Source organism: Salvia hispanica, chromosome 6, assembly GCF_023119035.1.
Source record: "Salvia hispanica cultivar TCC Black 2014 chromosome 6, UniMelb_Shisp_WGS_1.0, whole genome shotgun sequence".
NCBI classification, from domain to species: Eukaryota; Viridiplantae; Streptophyta; class Magnoliopsida; order Lamiales; family Lamiaceae; genus Salvia; species Salvia hispanica.
Window position 1 is genome coordinate 30,033,371 of NC_062970.1, and position 19,037 is coordinate 30,052,407.

At 37.6% G+C, this 19,037-nt stretch overlaps 4 protein-coding genes across 6 annotated transcripts; 2 read left to right on the top strand and 2 right to left on the bottom strand.

The window, feature by feature from the left end:
* Positions 1-3: 3 nt before the first annotated feature.
* Positions 4-2,540, bottom strand: LOC125196291 (IQ domain-containing protein IQM4-like). Of its 2 annotated transcripts, none has more exons than XM_048094746.1 (7): positions 2,391-2,540; positions 1,900-2,247; positions 1,627-1,807; positions 1,324-1,412; positions 1,149-1,236; positions 655-987; positions 4-402 (listed from the first exon to the last, which is right to left on the bottom strand). In XM_048094746.1, the coding sequence occupies exons 2-7, from the start codon at positions 2,190-2,192 to the stop codon at positions 91-93; spliced, it is 1,296 nt and encodes a 431-aa protein (XP_047950703.1). In that variant the 5' UTR covers positions 2,193-2,247; positions 2,391-2,540; the 3' UTR covers positions 4-90. The 2 variants fall into 2 exon arrangements, with proteins under 2 accessions (XP_047950703.1, XP_047950702.1); XM_048094745.1 differs by having other exon boundaries at positions 2,334-2,476.
* Positions 2,541-7,041: 4,501 nt separating this feature from the next.
* On the bottom strand, positions 7,042-9,521 carry LOC125196290 (G-type lectin S-receptor-like serine/threonine-protein kinase At1g11300). Its single transcript, XM_048094744.1, has 8 exons — positions 9,324-9,521; positions 8,866-9,227; positions 8,676-8,786; positions 8,418-8,590; positions 8,137-8,347; positions 7,820-8,054; positions 7,577-7,724; positions 7,042-7,491 (listed from the first exon to the last, which is right to left on the bottom strand). The coding sequence occupies exons 1-8, from the start codon at positions 9,425-9,427 to the stop codon at positions 7,174-7,176; spliced, it is 1,662 nt and encodes a 553-aa protein (XP_047950701.1). The 5' UTR covers positions 9,428-9,521; the 3' UTR covers positions 7,042-7,173.
* A 348-nt stretch (positions 9,522-9,869) lies between these two features.
* Positions 9,870-12,995, top strand: LOC125196289 (G-type lectin S-receptor-like serine/threonine-protein kinase At1g11300). 2 transcript variants are annotated; one of them, XM_048094742.1, is made up of 7 exons: positions 9,870-11,231; positions 11,316-11,417; positions 11,486-11,655; positions 11,732-11,942; positions 12,021-12,264; positions 12,331-12,481; positions 12,554-12,995. In XM_048094742.1, the coding sequence occupies exons 1-7, from the start codon at positions 9,983-9,985 to the stop codon at positions 12,863-12,865; spliced, it is 2,439 nt and encodes an 812-aa protein (XP_047950699.1). In that variant the 5' UTR covers positions 9,870-9,982; the 3' UTR covers positions 12,866-12,995. The 2 variants fall into 2 exon arrangements, with proteins under 2 accessions (XP_047950699.1, XP_047950700.1); XM_048094743.1 differs by having other exon boundaries at positions 9,872-11,231; positions 11,489-11,655.
* Positions 12,996-14,533: 1,538 nt separating this feature from the next.
* Positions 14,534-18,760, top strand: LOC125196546 (BTB/POZ domain and ankyrin repeat-containing protein NPR1-like). Its single transcript, XM_048095109.1, has 4 exons — positions 14,534-15,294; positions 16,025-16,772; positions 17,707-17,907; positions 18,225-18,760. The coding sequence occupies exons 1-4, from the start codon at positions 14,758-14,760 to the stop codon at positions 18,497-18,499; spliced, it is 1,761 nt and encodes a 586-aa protein (XP_047951066.1). The 5' UTR covers positions 14,534-14,757; the 3' UTR covers positions 18,500-18,760.
* The last annotated feature ends 277 nt before the right edge of the window (positions 18,761-19,037 follow it).

Sequence of the window (19,037 nt, forward strand, 5' to 3'; positions counted from 1 at the left end):
AAATGAATCAAAGAATGAATACTTGGATCGTTGTTAGTTTGTGATCCTTATAAGCTTAAGAGTGTTATTAATACAACGTGGAGTTGGAGCTCAGCTAGCTTTGGCTGCGGGCGTCCTCGGGCTAGGCATTCCCATATGCGAGACGCGAGGGGATAATCGAATCCTTGGACTGGGGCGTGGCGATGGGATTGGTCCGTAGTTGGTGATGAGGCCGAATGGCACCCTAGGCGATAGCCTTACATGCTCCATCGCCTGGGATTGTAGCTCCGTTGGGTACTCCCGTACGCAGCCAATACGCGGTCCGGCCCCAGTGCTCCATTTGCGCGACAAACGCTTAGCAAGGTTGGGAATGGGATTTTGTTTATTTATAGTAGGAGGAGCATCATCATCAGTCGCACACCTCTACAAAAAAAAACAATGAATTGTGAGAATAGATACTCGGCGAAGAAACTGCAATCGTGTGTGGAATGCATAATACTCCATCGATCCGTCCCCTAAAAATAGAGACTTAAACAAAAAGGGAAAAGTAATTGAAGTAGCGTTAGTAGTGTAACGTGTAGTGAAAAGTTCTAAAAAATAGAAAATGGACTAATTTTATGAGACGTATTAAAATAGCAAAAATGGACTATTTTTAGGGGACGAAGGGGGTAGTACCTTAACATTTGAAAGATCGACAGAATGGTCTTGAAGAAAGGTTATGAATTCTTGGAAGTTCTCTTCTGTTGGGAGATAGTGACCACTATAAGGCCAGATGGCCTCAAGAAGACCGTTTTGAGCGACCAATCTTCCTGCGGCCGTGATGGCCCCGCCTGCCAAGAAGCTCGAGTGCTGGAAGCGCCCTTTCTGCTTCCGGCCGATGTACAGAGTCCTCATGGTGCTCAGCACGAATATCCATTTTGACCCCTCCACGGTGCTAACCAAATCGCCACTCTCTTTGTACACTAGCTTCCCATCTACGATCACAACTTCGAACGATTCCCTCTCTTTCTGTTTGTTCACGAGTTGCATGTTGGCAAATCAAACAAAAATAAATATCGGGATAGAACGAAAACTGAAACTACTATAAAGTCTAATGACCCATTTCTCCCGTCAACAATTGGTTTTAGGATGGAACCCTTCAAAGAAGAAGAGACGGAAACAAGACTTACGGGTCCGAGATATTTGATGCATTGGCGTTGCAAGTTGATCCTGGGGCATTTATCCAAATTTAATTCTTTGCCATCTCCCACATCCAACCTTAAATAAACCAGCATGTGCATGTGAGTGAAAAACACAGCCACATGACTATAATTTCACATTTTTGAATCAACCAATTATATATACCAGTAAAAGAAGGGTTGTGTGCTTTCACTTATAAACCAGACATCGTAGTAGATGTGTAAATTGTGGCCATACCGATGCCGTGGATCAATCTGCACAAAATGTATATCACACATCATTTAAAATGAGAATCATATCAATTTGCAGATACATTAATATCAATTCCCGACTTAATATCAGTTTGCTGATTTATTAGTAGTATCAGTTTCTGACTCAATATCAAGAAATGACCTGTTTTGTGGATGTCAACTGATACTAATATATGAATTGATATGATTTTTATATGTAGAAGTATATTTGACTTACTGCTTCAAGCCAGTGTTGCAGAGCCAGTTTTTGAGCCTTTTCATCTTTGGACAAACCCTTCCCAACCTTGGCCGCTCTGGTTCTGGCTCGAGCCCACCGTGAAACTGCAGTTTCAGGCTTGGCATCGTTGAAGAATGAGACAGAGCTCCTCTTCAGAGCTGCAAAGTCCAAAGCCTTCCACCTGAAAACAAATTCATAATCACAAGGAGAAAGGGCTAATTAGTAATTAACATGCATGATTTGATTTGATTTGATGAGTGATGAGAAACAAACCACAGCTCCTCCACAACTACTGCACAATCTGCAAGGTTTCTTCGAGTTCGGTAACTCTTGTAGACCTTCTGCAGCTTCACTGCAGCCGCATCGAGCTCAGTAACAGGCCGCGGAGAGAAGAACGTAAAGTCGGGTTGAGTGGAAGAGGAAGGGTTTCCATTCGCATCATCATCCAATCCTGATTTTCTCAACTCTTCAACTACATTCTTGAATGAAAGCTGAGGTTCAAGAACTATGTTCATCGCATCGATATTTCGCACGTGCAACAAGTTCTTCTTGCACCCTTTTGCCATTGATCTGCAACTACTTTTCAAGGATTTTGATTTTTCTTCAATCAATCCTCAACACCTGCATGATGTTTTTGTCAGATTATTTCACTCTCAAAACAAATTACTTTCCAAAGTGTTAGCACAAATAACTAAAAAATGGCTAACCAGAACACAAAATCCCTTATTAGGAGGAACAATTATGTTTGTGAATATGATCATTACCTCCACTTTATATAATTCTTGAAAATAGAGGTGAAATTTTGGACCCCACGTGTTGTGGAGACCAGAGAATTTGAATTCTTTTGGTTGTCTTAGATTGCAGACACAGAGAAATTTCTTTACGAATGGGAATGCTTAAAAAATGGTGGATAGATTCAAACAGGTGGCTGTTGAGTGTTGATATAACTGCTACAATTGTTTTTTCAAAGCTCAATATTTCAAAAAGAATGATTATTCAAGCATCGTTTTTGTTGGACTTGGTATAAGTTCTTTTTTATACTATATAATATGGAGTAGTAATTTTTCCATCAGCACTCATTAAAAACACATGAAAAATATACACAGAGAGCAAGTCAGCAATGGGACTCTATGATACATTGAAATTTTTTTTTGTTCAGATTGTCAGATTTTTTATTTTGGTCCCCACTCACAAATGAGGTATGTATTGATATAAATATATAAGGTTATTTATTGGATGTAGAGAAAATAAAATATGTTCAATCAATGGTTGCATTATTGGCAGTTTTTAGTTTTGTAAAAGTCAGCTTCAAACATTTGTCTGCTTTTAGAACTCTGTAACGATCAGTCAGCACAAGAGATATTTGCGCTGAATATTTTTGTGTGAGGTAGTTGGATCATATTCAATGAATTGTTCATCAAATATGTTAACTGTTTTTTTTCTCTACAAAATCAAATACTTAAATGGTGTAATAGGTGAAGATAGGTGAAGATAAAAGTGGATTGGCGGGTTCGGGTAGTCGCCTTATAAGGACCGGAAAACGTCATTAAATTTGCCCTTCGGAGCTCTGTCGACCACATGGTGTGACAGTTCCATTCCATCTTTTTTGGTTGATGTTAACTTTCGTTCTCCGTCTTACTCTGTCTTCTAACTTCGAGGACAACATTCTTCACTACGAATTATATTTACTATATCCACCATAATTTAAGTCCAAATTTTGGGATAACATGTCTATATTTTGTTATGCATACTTATTTATTAACTTCTTCATAATATATTTTTTTTTTATACTGTATCCTCATTTTGCACGCTCATGTATAAAAGCATCTATCATTATTTACATTAATTAACACAAAAGAGCAATAAAATAAGATTATTTATTAAGTCACACACTACCTAATTTTTATTAAATCATATCATATGTCACACCAAATGAGCAGCACAATTGGTTCCGTAGGGGCATATTTGTATGATTGACCAAGGATCAAGTGTAATTGCAATACCTCGCGGACATAAATGTGAGACCTTGGGAGGTGGGTTTCTGACAGGCAGTGAGTTAGACCATCTCCATTAGTGGGTCACTGCGTACCCTGATTTAACACCCCTCACAATACTGTCGAAACGGAAAGTGTGGGGCCCTTAGGATGGGGTGTCAACCTTTTTTGTATGATGGGTTGGGTCAAGATATGAGTAGCGTATAGTTGATATTGGACCATCAAATATTCTAACAATGAGGGCTTAACAAATGTCCATATATTTTTTTAACGCGGTTTCATATTTAAATGGAACGACATAGAGTATGTCATTGCCACATTTAATTTTGTTTTAGCAAAGGGAACTATACTAATTGGGTTTAGGGTTTAGGTGAGAATTCACATTTTTCTTCTCTTCTAAACTATATACATATTCCAATAATATGAATATATATTGATCACTGATAATTTTTAAAGATTTTTCTAAACAATATTTCATCTTGCAGTATTCCAACAATATTTAATATATATTGATCACTGATTCACTGATAATTTTTTAAAGTTGTTGATCATTTCAAATTATTTTATGTAGGTGGCGTGTGCAAATGTCACATATGTGAAAAAAATGAATTACAACTCGTAATTATCCGGTACCATTTGTCCTAATCAAATCGTAATTACATGTTCCAAATGCTAATATTTATCGAATAAAAATCCTATACCGCTGCCCTCATAGATGTGACAGTTGATCTACTTTCTTATAGTATTGAAATCCCACCGGCTTTCATGCAAATGAATACTAATCCAACAAGTAATTGACCCTTAAGAAGCTCATGTGGGCATGACATAACGCTTGAATTATTTTAATTTTACAGCGTCAGTTTGCACCACCTGTTAATTCGTGTACTCTAGATCATGCGATTAGTTATGATAATCATTAGGTGAGTTATTTATTTATTTATTTTTAACTCTCAAATATACAATGTACTTACAAGAAGAGTGGGGTTAGGTGTGGCATGGGGGTTTAGGTATTTTATTAAACATAAGTAAATCACAATGAAAATCCATTGGCCTCAGGAAACAAATTTTTTTCATTATGCGCGTTAACGTTTTGTGTGGCCACGAATTACTTTTCATGACTCATGTAGTACATACCTATTAGCACGTTTTACTTCATTAATTTTAAGTTCTAGTGTCTAGATAAATTTGTTTATAAAATTAATGTTTTTTATTACAATATTTACTTATTCATATATTACTTTATTCGTACCTTAAAAATATGAACATACTTTACTATTTTCACTTATTATGAATTTTCTATTGATAATTATTTTTTCTAATAACCCATTTTCTACTTATAACATTTCAATCATTTTTATTATCTTTCTTTTACTTTATCAAGTGTGCATTATGAGACGGTGGAAGTATTATTTGAATTAACAATAAGAATAGTACTAAATTAGAAATTTCCATGAATCTTTTAAAAGTATATTTACATTTAAAAAGTAAGAAAAAATTTAGTTGGTCTATTTAGAGATTACATAATTATTGCCGAAAATAGACCATTGACTGATGTTTGGAACCATTGACCACGACTCCAGGCCGATTAAGTTTAAAGAAATTAATTTGGAACAAAAATGATTGATCCGTCGTCAGTTTAAGAGTATTAGAGTAGTATTATATAATTGAGCACTAGGGGTGTAAATTCGGGTACCCATGGGTACCCAAACCCGAAAATTCAGGTACCCGAACCCGAAATCTCAAAAATATCATACCCAATACCCGACCCGTATGTGAATTCGGGTATCCTAATACCCGATGCGGGTACCCGAACCCAACTAATCGGGTACCCATAAACCCGGAATTATTATATTTGGAATTTATTCTTTTATATAAATTAAATTGTGATGAGAATAGAGATTATTAAAATAACACAATACGGAGTACTATTTATTGACTATAATTCTACTCTTATATTATATAAAATAGACATTAGACAAATAGACAATTAATTTTAAAATAATTTTTTTTTTGGTATAAATTGAAACATAAAAGAGATTATTTTTTTAAGATATTAACTGAACATGTAAATAAAATGGAAAAAACATAACTAATAAACTATATATTTTCAAAAGATAACAAGTAAGAAAATAAATAATGCAACATGAACCGAACACGAATGTAAAGAAGTATTAAAGTCGAGATAATAGAACAATGAAATGTCAAAGCAACCAAACATATAATCTAAATAATGTCAAAGCAACCAAACATAATCCAAATAGTAAACTAAGAACTTTATAACCCAAAATATTTATCACAAATACATAATTAATCGGGTTTAATCGGGTATTAGTCGGGTATTCTAATACAGGTTTCGGGTACCCTAAACCCGAAGAATCCTAACATTAACTACCCAAACCCGTACCCGAACCCATAATTTCGGGTTTCGGGTACCCAAAACCCGTCGGGTATTGGGACTGGGTCGGAAATACCCGAATCCCGCGGATTAAATTTTCAGCCCTATTGAGCACCCATCCCTTCTCCAAATCAAATTGATAGAATATCTGAATCAATAATAATGTTTGGTGCAAGTTAAGTTGTATGATTTCTTTACAAATTGTCACAATGCACATACATCAAAACACGATAATTTAAGGAACACAATTAAATGACAAGTAGGAGTATAAATTTATAAGTAACTAGTCAGTTACATAGTATGTACCTTAGAAAATAGTGGTGCACATTGCCATTATTGACATGCATGTGCGCGACCTTTTCCTGGTAGCTGCAGAAGTGAAGATCCTACAAAAAGCAAGAGGGAATTCATTAGATAAATGTGATTTGGATTAACTGATTATATTCAGCAATGATAGATAAGTATTTAGTCACTCATTTAAGTAATTTACACCTGTATATGTTATGTCTTATTTAAACAATGCATCATGCATTTGTGAAATGAGAGATGAGATCATAAAATAGAACTTCATGGAATTGAATGTTGAGATTGCCTTATCATTTAATTTGGGTCTGGTAACTAATTGATTATCTTTGACAGGTCTCTAGTTAACACACATTCACATAGACCGTATCCAAAAGTTGATGTTCCGAATGATTTTGCATATGACCATTTACGAAAAATATAAAAGCTATGCTTGAAAATATAGAGAAACGAAGAATTCTACCACGAATATCCTCTTCCCTTTGGGTTTGTTCCTCTACATGGTGGTGGGGGCGTCAACCGCCTCAACTTTCTCCAATTTCCTTCTTATTCTGTTTTCATCAATTTTCTGTTACTTTCCGTCAACCCCCCGCAACCCACGCTCATTATTGCCTCTATTTTAAATTACTTTTTTGACCCCCACAAATCTCTTCCTTTTTTTTTCTTTTCAATACTATATTAAAATCAACCTTCAGTAGTAATAAGGTTATTTGAATAGCTCAGTGATAAAAGGCCCTTAATAAAACAAGAGAGACAACAGTTTTACAAATGTGTTGTGATCTGCTGCTGCAATAAATCATAAATAATGTGTATATGTGCTAAATCGTTGTAATATACAGTAAATAATGTATAGAATCAACGTCCGACAACTACGGTTAGAGAGACAGTATTGCGAGACAAATCAGGGTGACGGTTGTGCTGGGAAGAAGCCGTTCCCGTCTCAGAAAAGCTCGACTTGACAACAAATGCGGGTTGCTTTGGCTCGGGAAGCTTTACAATCTCAGTGCTTAGCATCGACTCCACAGCCGAAGTAGATGGCCTATCTTCAGGAAGCTCTTGAACGCACAACAAACCGATATGGATGCACCTCATCGCCTCCACCTTCTCTCTCACACCCCACACTCTCCTATCTACCAAACTCTCAATGCTGCCCACTTTCCACAACTTCCACACCTGATCAATTGTCAATATCATGGTTACAAATGGTGCAACTCTCAAATCCATTTAATTGACTGTTTTCAGTTATAGTTCGACTAACATGTCCCAGGAGGCTGAGGGAGCCTTCTTCTTCGAAGCTTATGTTCCGTGCACCTGTAGCAATCTCCAACAGCACCACTCCAAAGCTGAAAACATCTGATTTCTCTGAGAATCGTCCCTCTAATGCGTACTCAGGAGCCATGTATCCGCTGCAAGCAAACCAAGATGGATTTTTAATCACCAAGCTATATAAATATATAATTCAGACAAAATGTTGTGCCAAGATAAATAACACACCACTTACTATGTTCCTACCACTCTTACAGTCTGGACATGATCTTGTGTGCTTCCTAATATTCTTGCCATGCCAAAGTCTGATATCTTGGGGTTCCAATCATCATCCAACAATATGTTGCTGGGCTTGAGGTCTCGATGGATTATCTTCAGTCTCGAATCTCTGTGAAGATAGAGCATGCCTCGAGATACACCACATATGATGTTGAAACGCTTACTCCAATCAAGGATCTCTTGGGATGAATCTGGACATAAATCCACACTATTATTATTGTAGTGTCAGCAGCTAATGAATACACCATAGTATATATAAAAAGAAGAACTGACCAAATAGGAAAAAGTCCAAACTCTTATTAGGCATGTATTCATACACCAACATTGTATGATTGCTCTCCACACAGCACCCAAGTAGCCTAACAAGATTTCTGTGCTGAAGTTTGGAGATGAGCACCACTTCATTCACAAACTCTTTCATCCCCTGTCGAGATGCCTGTGACAGCATCTTCACCGCGATTTTTGTACCATCCGCCATCTCACCCTAGAGCATGTCATCATCAACGAGACAAGAATATATGGAGAACAAATAAGGCGTCAGTATGTGAGGCTACCTTATAAACCGGCCCAAAACCACCCCTCCCTAGCTTGTTAGCTTCGGAAAAACTGCTGGTGGCATTTGCTAGCATCTCCATCTTAAACAAAGATAACTCTTCAAGATTACCCTCACTTAATTCATCTTCAACACTCCTATTAATTGCTCCAAGTTGAATGCTTTCCCTTTTTCCTATGAACTCACACTCAACCAAGTTTTAATATAACAAAATAAACAATATATACAAAATCAAGATGCTAATTACATAACAAATTACCTCTTCCCTTGTTCATCCATTTCCAACAAAAATATGTGCAAATGCATATGACAACAAATCCAACAACAACAACGATTATTGCTATGATCTTCTTGGAGTCCTGTTTGCTCTCTAAAATTAAGGAAAACAATCAGAAAGTAAACAGGATATATAAAGTTAGTCCAGTAATCAACCAGCTTCTGCACATTACCTAGCACAGATTTAGAAACGCGAATATTGACATTGGAGCCGCTTGAGAATTTGACAAGGTCGATCAACGGGTGTGTATAGAACCTGCAGCCAGCCAGGCCGTAGAAGCCATAGGCGAGGCATGAGCAGTTGGTGAGGCAACGGAGCTCGCAGTCGGCCTGCGAGCCCAGCCACAGGTCTGATTGGCTCGACAAAGTCAATATCTGAAGAGTCAAAAATCCATCAGCCTTCCCCCCTTCACAATCCAAGGCGGCCCTCCTCGTGCAGCCACTGCTCTCGTTTCCAGCATCACGGGGCTGGAATCCTCTCGGACAAGTACACACTGGTGAGCCTCGTGAGTCGCAGACACCAAACTCCCCGCATCTGATCCATAACACACACACACACACAGACAAGTAGGATATTAAATTATGTTGTAAGTAACTTGTAACGCTATGCAATGTGACTAAGAAATTGAACCTGCCAGAAGTCTGGCATGGATCGGATTGCCCCTTGCAATATATCGGGTGTAGGAGGATGGCAACAACACTGAAGAAGATGACATGATAGTTCATCATCCTCATTCTTTCAAATTCATCAATGGTGCAAAAGATCAACTAAATGTTTTTCAATGTCTGATGGAGACGGAATTGACTGACTTCATTTTATTCAAGCAAGTGTTCCACTCACCAATTTTCTATTGACATTAGATGTCAGGCCAATCAAGTTTTATTTTGTATTTTAGTACGAGACTTAGCAAAAGCAAATTTGAATGGCATCTGAAGACTTGTCAATACAGTTAGTGTTGTTATTGTACATCAAAATCAGAGCATTCATTTATTTGACAAGGCTCTAATAGACAAATAAATATGAGGTCACAGAAGGAAAGAAGAAAATGTTTACAATATTAGCAGAAAGAAGTAAGAAGAAACCTATATGATGTGACAGCATGGAGAAGTAAACGCCGTGCTCATTAATAGTATTCCAAATTTTTGATTAATTAACAACTAAGAAGTGTCTGTTAGACTGTTACTCATGGCTTAATTACACGTATATACTAATTCATATTCAGATTACATTTGACATGTAATTTATGGTGTGAGATTAAATAAGACGTAATTCAAGACAACACAAAAGAAATGGCTGAATATTTCATGTATCACTTGATTTTGATCATCACTTACCTGTATTCTTGTCCATCATTGAGCTTAGAAACAGACAGAATCACATCCAACATCCTCCTCAAACACCCGGACACCATAACCTCTCCACGGAACGTCTTCAAATTCGGATTCTTCAGCCCAGCCGGCACCACCAACCGCTATGCCGCGGTCTTCTACACCGTCTCCCCTACAACCATCGCATGGATTGCCAACCGAGACCACCCCCTCCCTGACTCCTCCGGCGCCGCCACCATCTCCAAAGACGGCAACCTTATACTCATCGACGCCAACAACCAAACCATCTGGTCCACCAACGCCACCACATCCTCTCCCGCCAACACCACTCTCCGGATCGTGGACACCGGCAACCTGATCATAACAGACACTGCAACCGGTGCCACGATATGGGAGTCGTTCTCGCGGCCCTCGAACGTCCTGCTCCCAACCATGAAGATTATAGACAGCGTCAATGCAGAAAACAGAGTTACAGTGACGTCGTGGAGGAGCGCCTCCGACCCTGGAGTCGGAAACTTTTCATTCGGGATCAACAGGTGGAGAATCCTTCAGCAGTTCGTGTGGGAGGGAAGGCGGCCGGTGTGGCGGAGCGGGCCATGGAACGGACTGATATATCTAGGGATACAAGACATGTTCCGCTACTATGTGCCCGGATTCAGCACTTTGAGCAACGACAGCGCTGGAAACTTGGTTTATGTGATTCCTCAGCAGAAGGCGTTGATGATGTCAACGTTGAATGCTAATGGAAGCATTGCGCGGATGATTTGGGATGATCAGAGCAAGAGCTGGGGGAAGGTGTGGTCGGCTCCGGAGAAGGCGTGTGATGTGTATGGCAAGTGTGGGCCGTTTGGGAGCTGCGACGCCACTGGCTCTCCGGTTTGCTCTTGTATGAGAGGGTTCGAGCCAGCGAGTAGAGAAGAATGGAGTAGAGGGAACTGGAGCAGCGGCTGCTCCAGGAAGAATCAGTTGCATTGTGATGGAAATGGATTCTGGAAGATGCGGTTTATGAAGGTTCCGGATTTTGCTGAGCCGTTTCCAGCTGCAGGGGAGGGCGAGTGTCGAAGGAGATGCTTGGCGAATTGTTCGTGTCTGGCTTATGCTCATGAGTCCAACATTGGTTGTATGATCTGGACTGATGTTCTGATCGATGTTGAAAAATTCAATGGTGTTGGCGTCGATCTCTTTATTCGTCTCTCCGCTTCAGACTTGGGTACTTTTACCTTTCTCCCTTCAGTTTCTAAAATATAAAGCCTTACATAAAGATGTGACTTGTGAGTAATGTTGTTTTATTTAGACCACAACAGAGATAAGAAGCTTTACATCATCATTCCAGTAGTTGCAGCTTTAATTTTCATCTTGGTTGCTTGGTGGTGGATTGTGAAGAGCAAGAGAAAAGGTAAGAAGATTATATTATGAGACACTAGTATGTGTATGAGCATCAGTCTTATGTTGTTTTGTGAGAAGCAGGGCAGATATCTTCATCAGTTTGGAGTGCCATGGTGTTTGAATCAGAGTCCGATAAGGTTAACACCGGGGAGCTGCCACAGTTCACTTTTGAGATGCTGGCAACTGCAACCGATCAGTTCCGTGAGAGCAATCTTCTCGGGAGGGGCGGTTTTGGTCCTGTTTACAAGGTACTACTACAATCTAGGCATTTTCAGATTCTTGTAGTACTCAAATTGCAAGAGATGAGAGTGAGAGTGGTCTCAGGGAATTCTGCCAGATGGAAAAGAAATCGCTGTCAAGAGACTGTCAACGGAATCTGGACAAGGATATCAAGAATTCATCAACGAAGTCAAGCTGATGTTGAAGCTCCAGCATAGGAATCTAGTCAGATTGCTGGGAGCATGTATGGAGAAACAAGAGAAGATTCTGATTTATGAATACATGCCAAATAGAAGCTTGGACTTTTGTCTCTTGGGTTGGTTTCCTGTTCTTCTTATTAACAGTTAGTATATGAAGCAATGATCAATATTGTGTTATTTGTGTTGTATGGCAGATTCTAAACATCCTTTGCGAAAGGCCCTAGATTGGAAGAAGCGTTTCAGTATTATTGAGGGCGTTGCGCGAGGCCTTGTGTATCTTCACAGGGATTCTCGACTCAGGATAATTCATCGCGACCTCAAGCCGAGCAACGTGCTTCTTGATGCAGACTGGAACCCAAAAATCTCAGATTTTGGTATGGCACGAATATTCGGAGGCAACCAAAACCACCACGACACAGAAAAAGTCGTAGGAACATTGTGAGTAATTAGAAATTTAGAATCAAACCTCTAGGAAAATATGGTAGTCTAATGATGATTGTGCAGGAGATATATGGCACCAGAATATGCAATGGAAGGCAGATTCTCCGAAAAATCGGATGTCTACAGCCTGGGAGTCCTTATGTTAGAGATAGTAAAAGGGAAACGGAACTCGGACTATTACAATCATGAATGGTCTTTGAGCCTCTTAGGATGTGTAAGCAATCAATCACCATCATAAATCTCCATTTTTTGTCCATAAGGATGAATATTTGATAAAATATTTCAGGCATGGAAAATGTGGAGTGAAAACAATGGCTATAGTTTTGGTGATGAAAGCATAGCAAGTCCAGAGTTGGAAGAAGATATGGTGAGATGCATTCAGATTGGGTTATTGTGTGTCCAAGATTCTCCCAAAGATAGGCCTATTGCTCAAACAGTTGTGTCGATGCTCAGCCGAGAAATCGTGCATCTTCCAGCTCCGAAGCAGCCAATCTTGGCAGAGAAGTGGCATGCCTCCGCCACTGGTTTGACAGAACTAGCAAACCAAGTTAGATATTCAATGAATGACCTTACTCTCACTACTCTTCAAGGTCGATGATGTTTGCAAAGTATTCCCAACTTTGATCATGTGCCAGTATTTTACCTATCTTGTTCCTGTAATAATTCTTGCCAATCTTTTGGCCAGCTTAAACTGAAAAGTAAACAAAGTTTGTTGAGATCTCGAGTAAGAACCAGTGCAATTTCAAAAGGTCCAAGAAACTAGCCATAGATCCACAGTAGTTTTAGTTTTCATAGAACTAATTTAATTACTCTAATGATTTTTTAAACATAATAACGTAAAATATGATAGTTATATTTGTGTTAAAAATCACTAACAAAATAATTTATATATTTAAGTAATAAAACACACAACAAATTGTGTATCGCACTCGAATGCACTATTTTTTGGACTCATGCATACGAAGAAGTAATTCAAATTTAATTTTTCATTGTGTATTGGAATTTTTGGACATTTCTACTGTTTGCATATGAAGAAGTGATTCAAATGTTTGGACTCATTGTGTATTGGAAATTTTGGACACTCCTACTGTTTGCATATGACGAAGCGATTGAAATTTGAATTATTCAACCCATACAAAATTTTTGGACTCATTGTGTATTGGAATTGTTGGACACTACATAATTTACATATACAAAAATTGTGTATCGCACACGGATAGAGAAAGCATGGATGGTGGATTCTATTACTCCATAGTCCATATAATGTTTTACTCCCACTAGTTTATGGCCTCAATTTCAACTTATTTCCAGAACATCATAACTTTAAATTGTAATTTAATTTGGGCTCATATTATTAATTTGATGCTGAAAATTGGCCTATGGTACGAAACTACGTACAACATGTGACGCTTTTTTTGATAGATGTGTTGTGGTCACATATTTTGATACCAGAAATATTTTATGTGAATTTTTTTTAAAAATGCATAAATGTTAACTTTTTTCAACTATTTGATCTATTTTCAACCGAAAAATGCTTCCAAAGGCATAGATAATATTTTTGGACTTTCATAATATTGGGGTATCTGAGTATTGGCTATGATACTATCTCCAATCTTTATCACTTTTGTTTTACATTCTTTATTATTTATATATGATTATTTTTTATAATTAGTCTAGTATATATTTTACTTTTAACTATCTCACTTAGTAACAAATTATTTAAATAATTAATTTTATAATTTTTAATATTAAATAAATAACTGAACCACAATCAAAGTTAAATTTAGCTAATTTGTTTTAATAATTAAATTTATAATTTAAATTTTTATAACTAATACATTTAAGAATTTCATATAGTATTTTTTATTTTAATGTTTTACTTTCTAGAATTTTAAATAAAAAAGAGAGAAAGGAGATTTGACATAAATTAATTGAAAAAAGTGAAGTGAAAGATATCATTTCGGGTACCCAAATTATAAAAAAATATTATATCTAATATTATAAAGAGATAAAGGAAATTTTGTCCAAGTACTCACATAATTTAATTTTATGAAGTGTACAAATATTTTTTATGTCTTAAGGACATTTTCAATAAAAAAATAAAAAATACCATACACCAATTTATTTATAAATTTAGGGACTATCCATACTATTTTTAAAGGTTCACACTTAAATAAAAGATGTTAACTGGAAAAGTCAGCAAAACTGATGTAATCTCTTAACGTCAGAAGCTTACTTACCACATTTCATTGCAAAATATTATCACGTCACCTTCAGAAATTATGGTCATGCCACTCTCTCTCTTCTGACCAAACGTTTTCTCTCTCTACCCAAAACCCCCGTCTCTGGATCAAAGGTTTTATACATTTGCGTGCAATCCAATTGGTGCAATCGGTTGCTCAATATTGAGTTCCCGGCGAAATTATCCCTGAAGATCAGCGCCGCAATTTTGCGGATATACATGTTTTTTTGTGCAGCGACTCGGTCAAGATGGACGGCCGAACCGTTTTCTCCGACTCCAATGACTTCAGCGGAGGCAGCATCAGCATGTGCTGCGCCGGCGTCTCCAATGCATCGCCGCCGCTCTACCAATTTCCGCCGGACGTCGCCGCGCTCAAGCTCCTATCCGACACGCTCGAATCGATGCTATTCGACGCGTCGGCGCCGGACTTCGATTTCTTCGCCGACGCGCGGCTAGTTTCCGCCTCCGGTAGGGAGATTCCCATCCACCGGTGCTTATTGTCGGCGAGGAGCTCTTTTTTTAAGAATTTGTTTGTGAATCTGAAAAGAGATGCGAAATTGGAGATGAAGGATGTGTTGAAGGATTGCGATGTTGGCTACGAGGCGCTGGTGACGGTCCTTGCTTACATCTATAGTGGAAAAGTTAGGGTTTCACCCAAGGATGTTTGTGTTTGTGTTGACGATGAGTGCTCGCATTTGGCGTGTAGGCCTGCGGTTGCGTTCATGGTGGAAGTTATGTATGCCTCATTTGTCTTCCAGATCAATGAATTGGTTACCAGATTTCAGGTATTTTATCTTTTTTTTTTTAATTGTTAATTCATTGTTAAATTGGTTGTATTGCATAAAGCTTGCAATTGATCTATCAGGATGTTATGTACTGGATAAGAACAGTTTTGTCTAGAAATAATTGACCAAATCAAGTTAGCATTAATGAGCCTCGTACAAGTGTTTTCATTTTGTTTAAAACTAGAAGTGGTTGATACTCCACTAGCTGCAGGTTGTTCTTGTGTTCCTCTTGTTGATTGACTGAATATTGATGTAATCAATGCTCTCTCGTATCAGTAAGCAGCTTCATTCCATATTGAGCACGGATCTATTTACTTCATTCATGTTTATTTTTGCAAATAAAACATTTTCATTTGGCGGTGAGATGAGGGAGTATTTTGATTTCAGGAAGTCAGGTTAATATCAAATAAGGTGGCAAAGTACGAGTGCAATCTCAGTTTGAGCACGCATAACGGCTTCTAGTTTAAACCAGTAGTGTCTGATAAAGAACATTTTTGGCAGTTGGAAGTTGGAACTGCCCTAATAAATTGATTTAAAAACAGAATAAGTATTAAAAGTTGAAGGCAAAAAACAATTTTACATTATACTAAACTTGTTTAGGCATTGTTACATAAGTATGTACAACAAGAAAGCAAGGCTAGCTATTCTAAAGTTCAATGCAGGATGAATATCTAGAATTTCTTTTCCCTCTCTTGGTATCATATCTATTTAATCTTAAACTTCCTTACAGAGTAACCTGATGGACATTATTGACAAGGCTACAGCAGATGATGTATCGATGGTTTTATCAGTTGCAAATGTGTGTGGTCCATTGTGTGAAAGTTTGCTTAGGAGGTCCATTGAGATTATTGTCAAGTCAGATCTTGATATCATAACTCTTGATAAAACATTACCTCAGCACCTTGTGAAACGAATTAATGACTCTCGGACAGAACTTGGATTACAGTCACGTGTAAGCAACATTGTCCCAGATAAACATGTTAAGAGAATACACCGAGCTTTAGATTCTGATGATGTTGAGTTAGTCCGGATGCTACTTAAAGAAGAGCGCACTGATCTAGATGATGCATTTGCGTTGCATTATGCAGTTGCTTACTGCGACTCAAAAACCACAGCAGAGCTCCTTGACCTAGCAATTGCTGACATAAATCTCCGAAATCCGAGGGGATACACCGTGCTTCATGTTGCTGCAATGAGAAAAGACCCAAAAATAATTGTATCTCTGTTGACTAAGGGTGCTAGACCATCTGATCTCACTTCAGATGGCAGAAAAGCCCTTCAGATCTCTAAGAGGCTTACAAAGGCTATTGATTATTATGTAACTACGGAAGAGGGAAAAGCTACTCCAAAGGATCGGTTGTGCATAGAGATCTTGGACCAAGCTGAGAGACGAGATTCATTACTGGGAGAAGCTTCAATGTCTCTTGCTATGGCTGGTGATGATTTACGCAACAAGTTACTTTATCTTGAAAACAGAGGTAACTCTATTAGTTCGGATACATCCTTTTGAGTTAGAGTTCCTACTTTTGTTTGGGGGTTGAGTGGTTGGCAGTGGTTGAGTTGTACTGGTAGGGTTTGGAGAAGTAGAAGGTGATGAGAAAGTGAAGGGACGAAATAGAAAGAGAGGAAAGACGAAGAGAGGTAAACCGATAAGATAAACTAAAAAGAATAATAGATAAAATTACTAATAAGAATTTTGATACATGAACAGACTGAGTTTGACAGTCCTGTTTTTAATGATAGTAGGGAAGTAAACTTCTAAGTATAGGGATGATCGTTTTTGTAGCATCCATCTACTGCTCATGGAGTTAAATTGGAATTGTATATTTATAATTGTGATACATAGTTGCCTGAAGATTGTGTGAATTTTCTCTTTCTAACTAAATTGGTATATGGTGTTTCATTAAACTAGTTAATCAAACCAACTGATTCTTTATTTAACTTAATTCAGGTAAATATGTGAAAATATTCTGCAATGAAGAATAATATTGCTTTTGACTGCACTGTAATTGCTTACATTTCTAACCTAATATCTGAGTATACCCGAAGCACATTTCGGACCATGCTGTGTTATAATACTGCAGACTGAATGTAATGTAAGTAAGTAGCATCCACTTATTTTCTCCCCAATGTAAAGCAAGATTTATAACCATTGAAATCTAAATTTACATGGTTAGTACCTGCATTGCATTATTTTAAGAACAAAGAGACTATTGCTTATATCTTGGTATGTAGACAATATTGGCTGATAGGGTTTGTGTTGTCATTAGACTCATTAGTCAAAGAGATGCTTTGTGTTTTTCAGAAGTCTTGTAAATTCGAAGTTGTACATTGCGTGTTTATAGTTTGTGCATCTCTCATTAGCTTGTCGACTATGATGGTGGTAGTTAAAACTGATGGTTGATCTTTCAGTTGCATTGGCCAGCCTCCTTTTTCCCATGGAAGCTAAAGTTGCCATGGATATTGCTCAAGTTGATGAAACATCTGAATTCCATTTAAATGGAATAAAAACGAATACTGCTGGTTCTCCAAGGACGGAGGTTGACTTGAATGAAGCACCTTTTAAGATCAAAGAGGAACATTTGGATAGGCTGAGAGCCCTGTCCAAAACTGGTATATTGCTGCTTACTTATTTTCTTTTGGTAGACTTTAGGTTGACTAATCATGTTAACTGGAAAACAATTCAAATTTAGATAATGCAGAGACCTATATCTGTACTGCAATAATCTTTAGCATACAATTACATTTGGCATGTAAATAAGTCGTGAGCAAAGTTTCTTCAAGTAGAGGGAGTTTGATGTTGTAAATATAATTATGCATTGATAGAATAAATAGCAAATGTGTTTCTGTTTGCATTTTGAGCTAGGATACACTGGATTTTATGTGTTGACTAGCAAACTTGTGTATTTTATCATTCTGTATGTATGCAGTGGAACTCGGGAAACGATTCTTCCCCCGTTGTTCAGCTGTGCTAAATAAGATCATGGACAGAGATGATTACCCTGAGATAGCTAAGTTGGGGAATGGTGTCCCTGATGATTGCCCTTTGAAGAAGAAACGGCGAATGGAAATAGAAGAGGTTTTAAACAAGGCATATTCAGAAGACAAAGAAGAGTTCAACAGAACAATGAACATATCCTCGTCATCGTCTTCCCCATCTGCTGTAATTTTGGGACCAAATGGTACGCTCCCGTCCAAAAGCTAAAACTTATACGGGCCGTTTTTAAAAAGTATTCTTGGTCTTCCCCCGATTGTGCATCATATTTTTTGAAACCCTTATTAATTTACATGATAAGATTTAGATGATTTAGATAAGAGCGTTTTCTCTAGATTATTAGTGACCGCCTCTTAAATAGTGAGCATAGAAGAATGTCCATATCCTATAAATACTTTGTAACTGTTTACATTGTGTACAATAACACATTAATACTGTGTGACTAATGGGACACTGAATTACTACGAATTATTGTGCTTGTCTTGTTAAACGGTGATTATCACTTATCAGAATGCCTGTCGTTGTGGTTCTGTGATCGTTAGGAAACAAATGTTGGGTATGTCATATACTAGTAATTTGGATTTTTCTGTGACCGTAGCTCCTTTTATTTATTCATTTTAATTTTGGGTAACTCTATCTTGTTTATGCCATGTCACGTTTAGTTCACCATCTGCCAAGTCAAAATGAAATATTGAAAAAAAAACGATAATAGCGTAATAAACATGAGCTGCCATATAATAGTACTCCC

Coding starts and splice junctions, on each gene's coding strand:
- LOC125196291 (XM_048094746.1), bottom strand. CDS start 2,192: ATGGCAAAAGGGTGCAAGAAGAACTTGTTGCACGTGCGAAATATCGAT. Junction 1,237..1,323: donor ACACAACCCTTCTTTTACTG/GTATATATAATT, acceptor GGTTTATTTAAG/GTTGGATGTGGGAGATGGCA. Junction 403..654: donor TCGATCTTTCAAATGTTAAG/GTACTACCCCCT, acceptor TTTTTTTTGTAG/AGGTGTGCGACTGATGATGA.
- LOC125196289 (XM_048094742.1), top strand. CDS start 9,983: ATGGCTGAATATTTCATGTATCACTTGATTTTGATCATCACTTACCTG. Junction 11,418..11,485: donor TGTGAAGAGCAAGAGAAAAG/GTAAGAAGATTA, acceptor TTTTGTGAGAAG/CAGGGCAGATATCTTCATCA. Junction 11,943..12,020: donor CTTGGACTTTTGTCTCTTGG/GTTGGTTTCCTG, acceptor GTTGTATGGCAG/ATTCTAAACATCCTTTGCGA.
- LOC125196546 (XM_048095109.1), top strand. CDS start 14,758: ATGGACGGCCGAACCGTTTTCTCCGACTCCAATGACTTCAGCGGAGGC. Junction 16,773..17,706: donor ACTTTATCTTGAAAACAGAG/GTAACTCTATTA, acceptor TTGATCTTTCAG/TTGCATTGGCCAGCCTCCTT. Junction 17,908..18,224: donor GAGAGCCCTGTCCAAAACTG/GTATATTGCTGC, acceptor GTATGTATGCAG/TGGAACTCGGGAAACGATTC.
- LOC125196290 (XM_048094744.1), bottom strand. CDS start 9,427: ATGAGGATGATGAACTATCATGTCATCTTCTTCAGTGTTGTTGCCATC. Junction 8,787..8,865: donor CGTTTCTAAATCTGTGCTAG/GTAATGTGCAGA, acceptor CCTTAATTTTAG/AGAGCAAACAGGACTCCAAG. Junction 8,591..8,675: donor ATGGATGAACAAGGGAAGAG/GTAATTTGTTAT, acceptor GTGAGTTCATAG/GAAAAAGGGAAAGCATTCAA.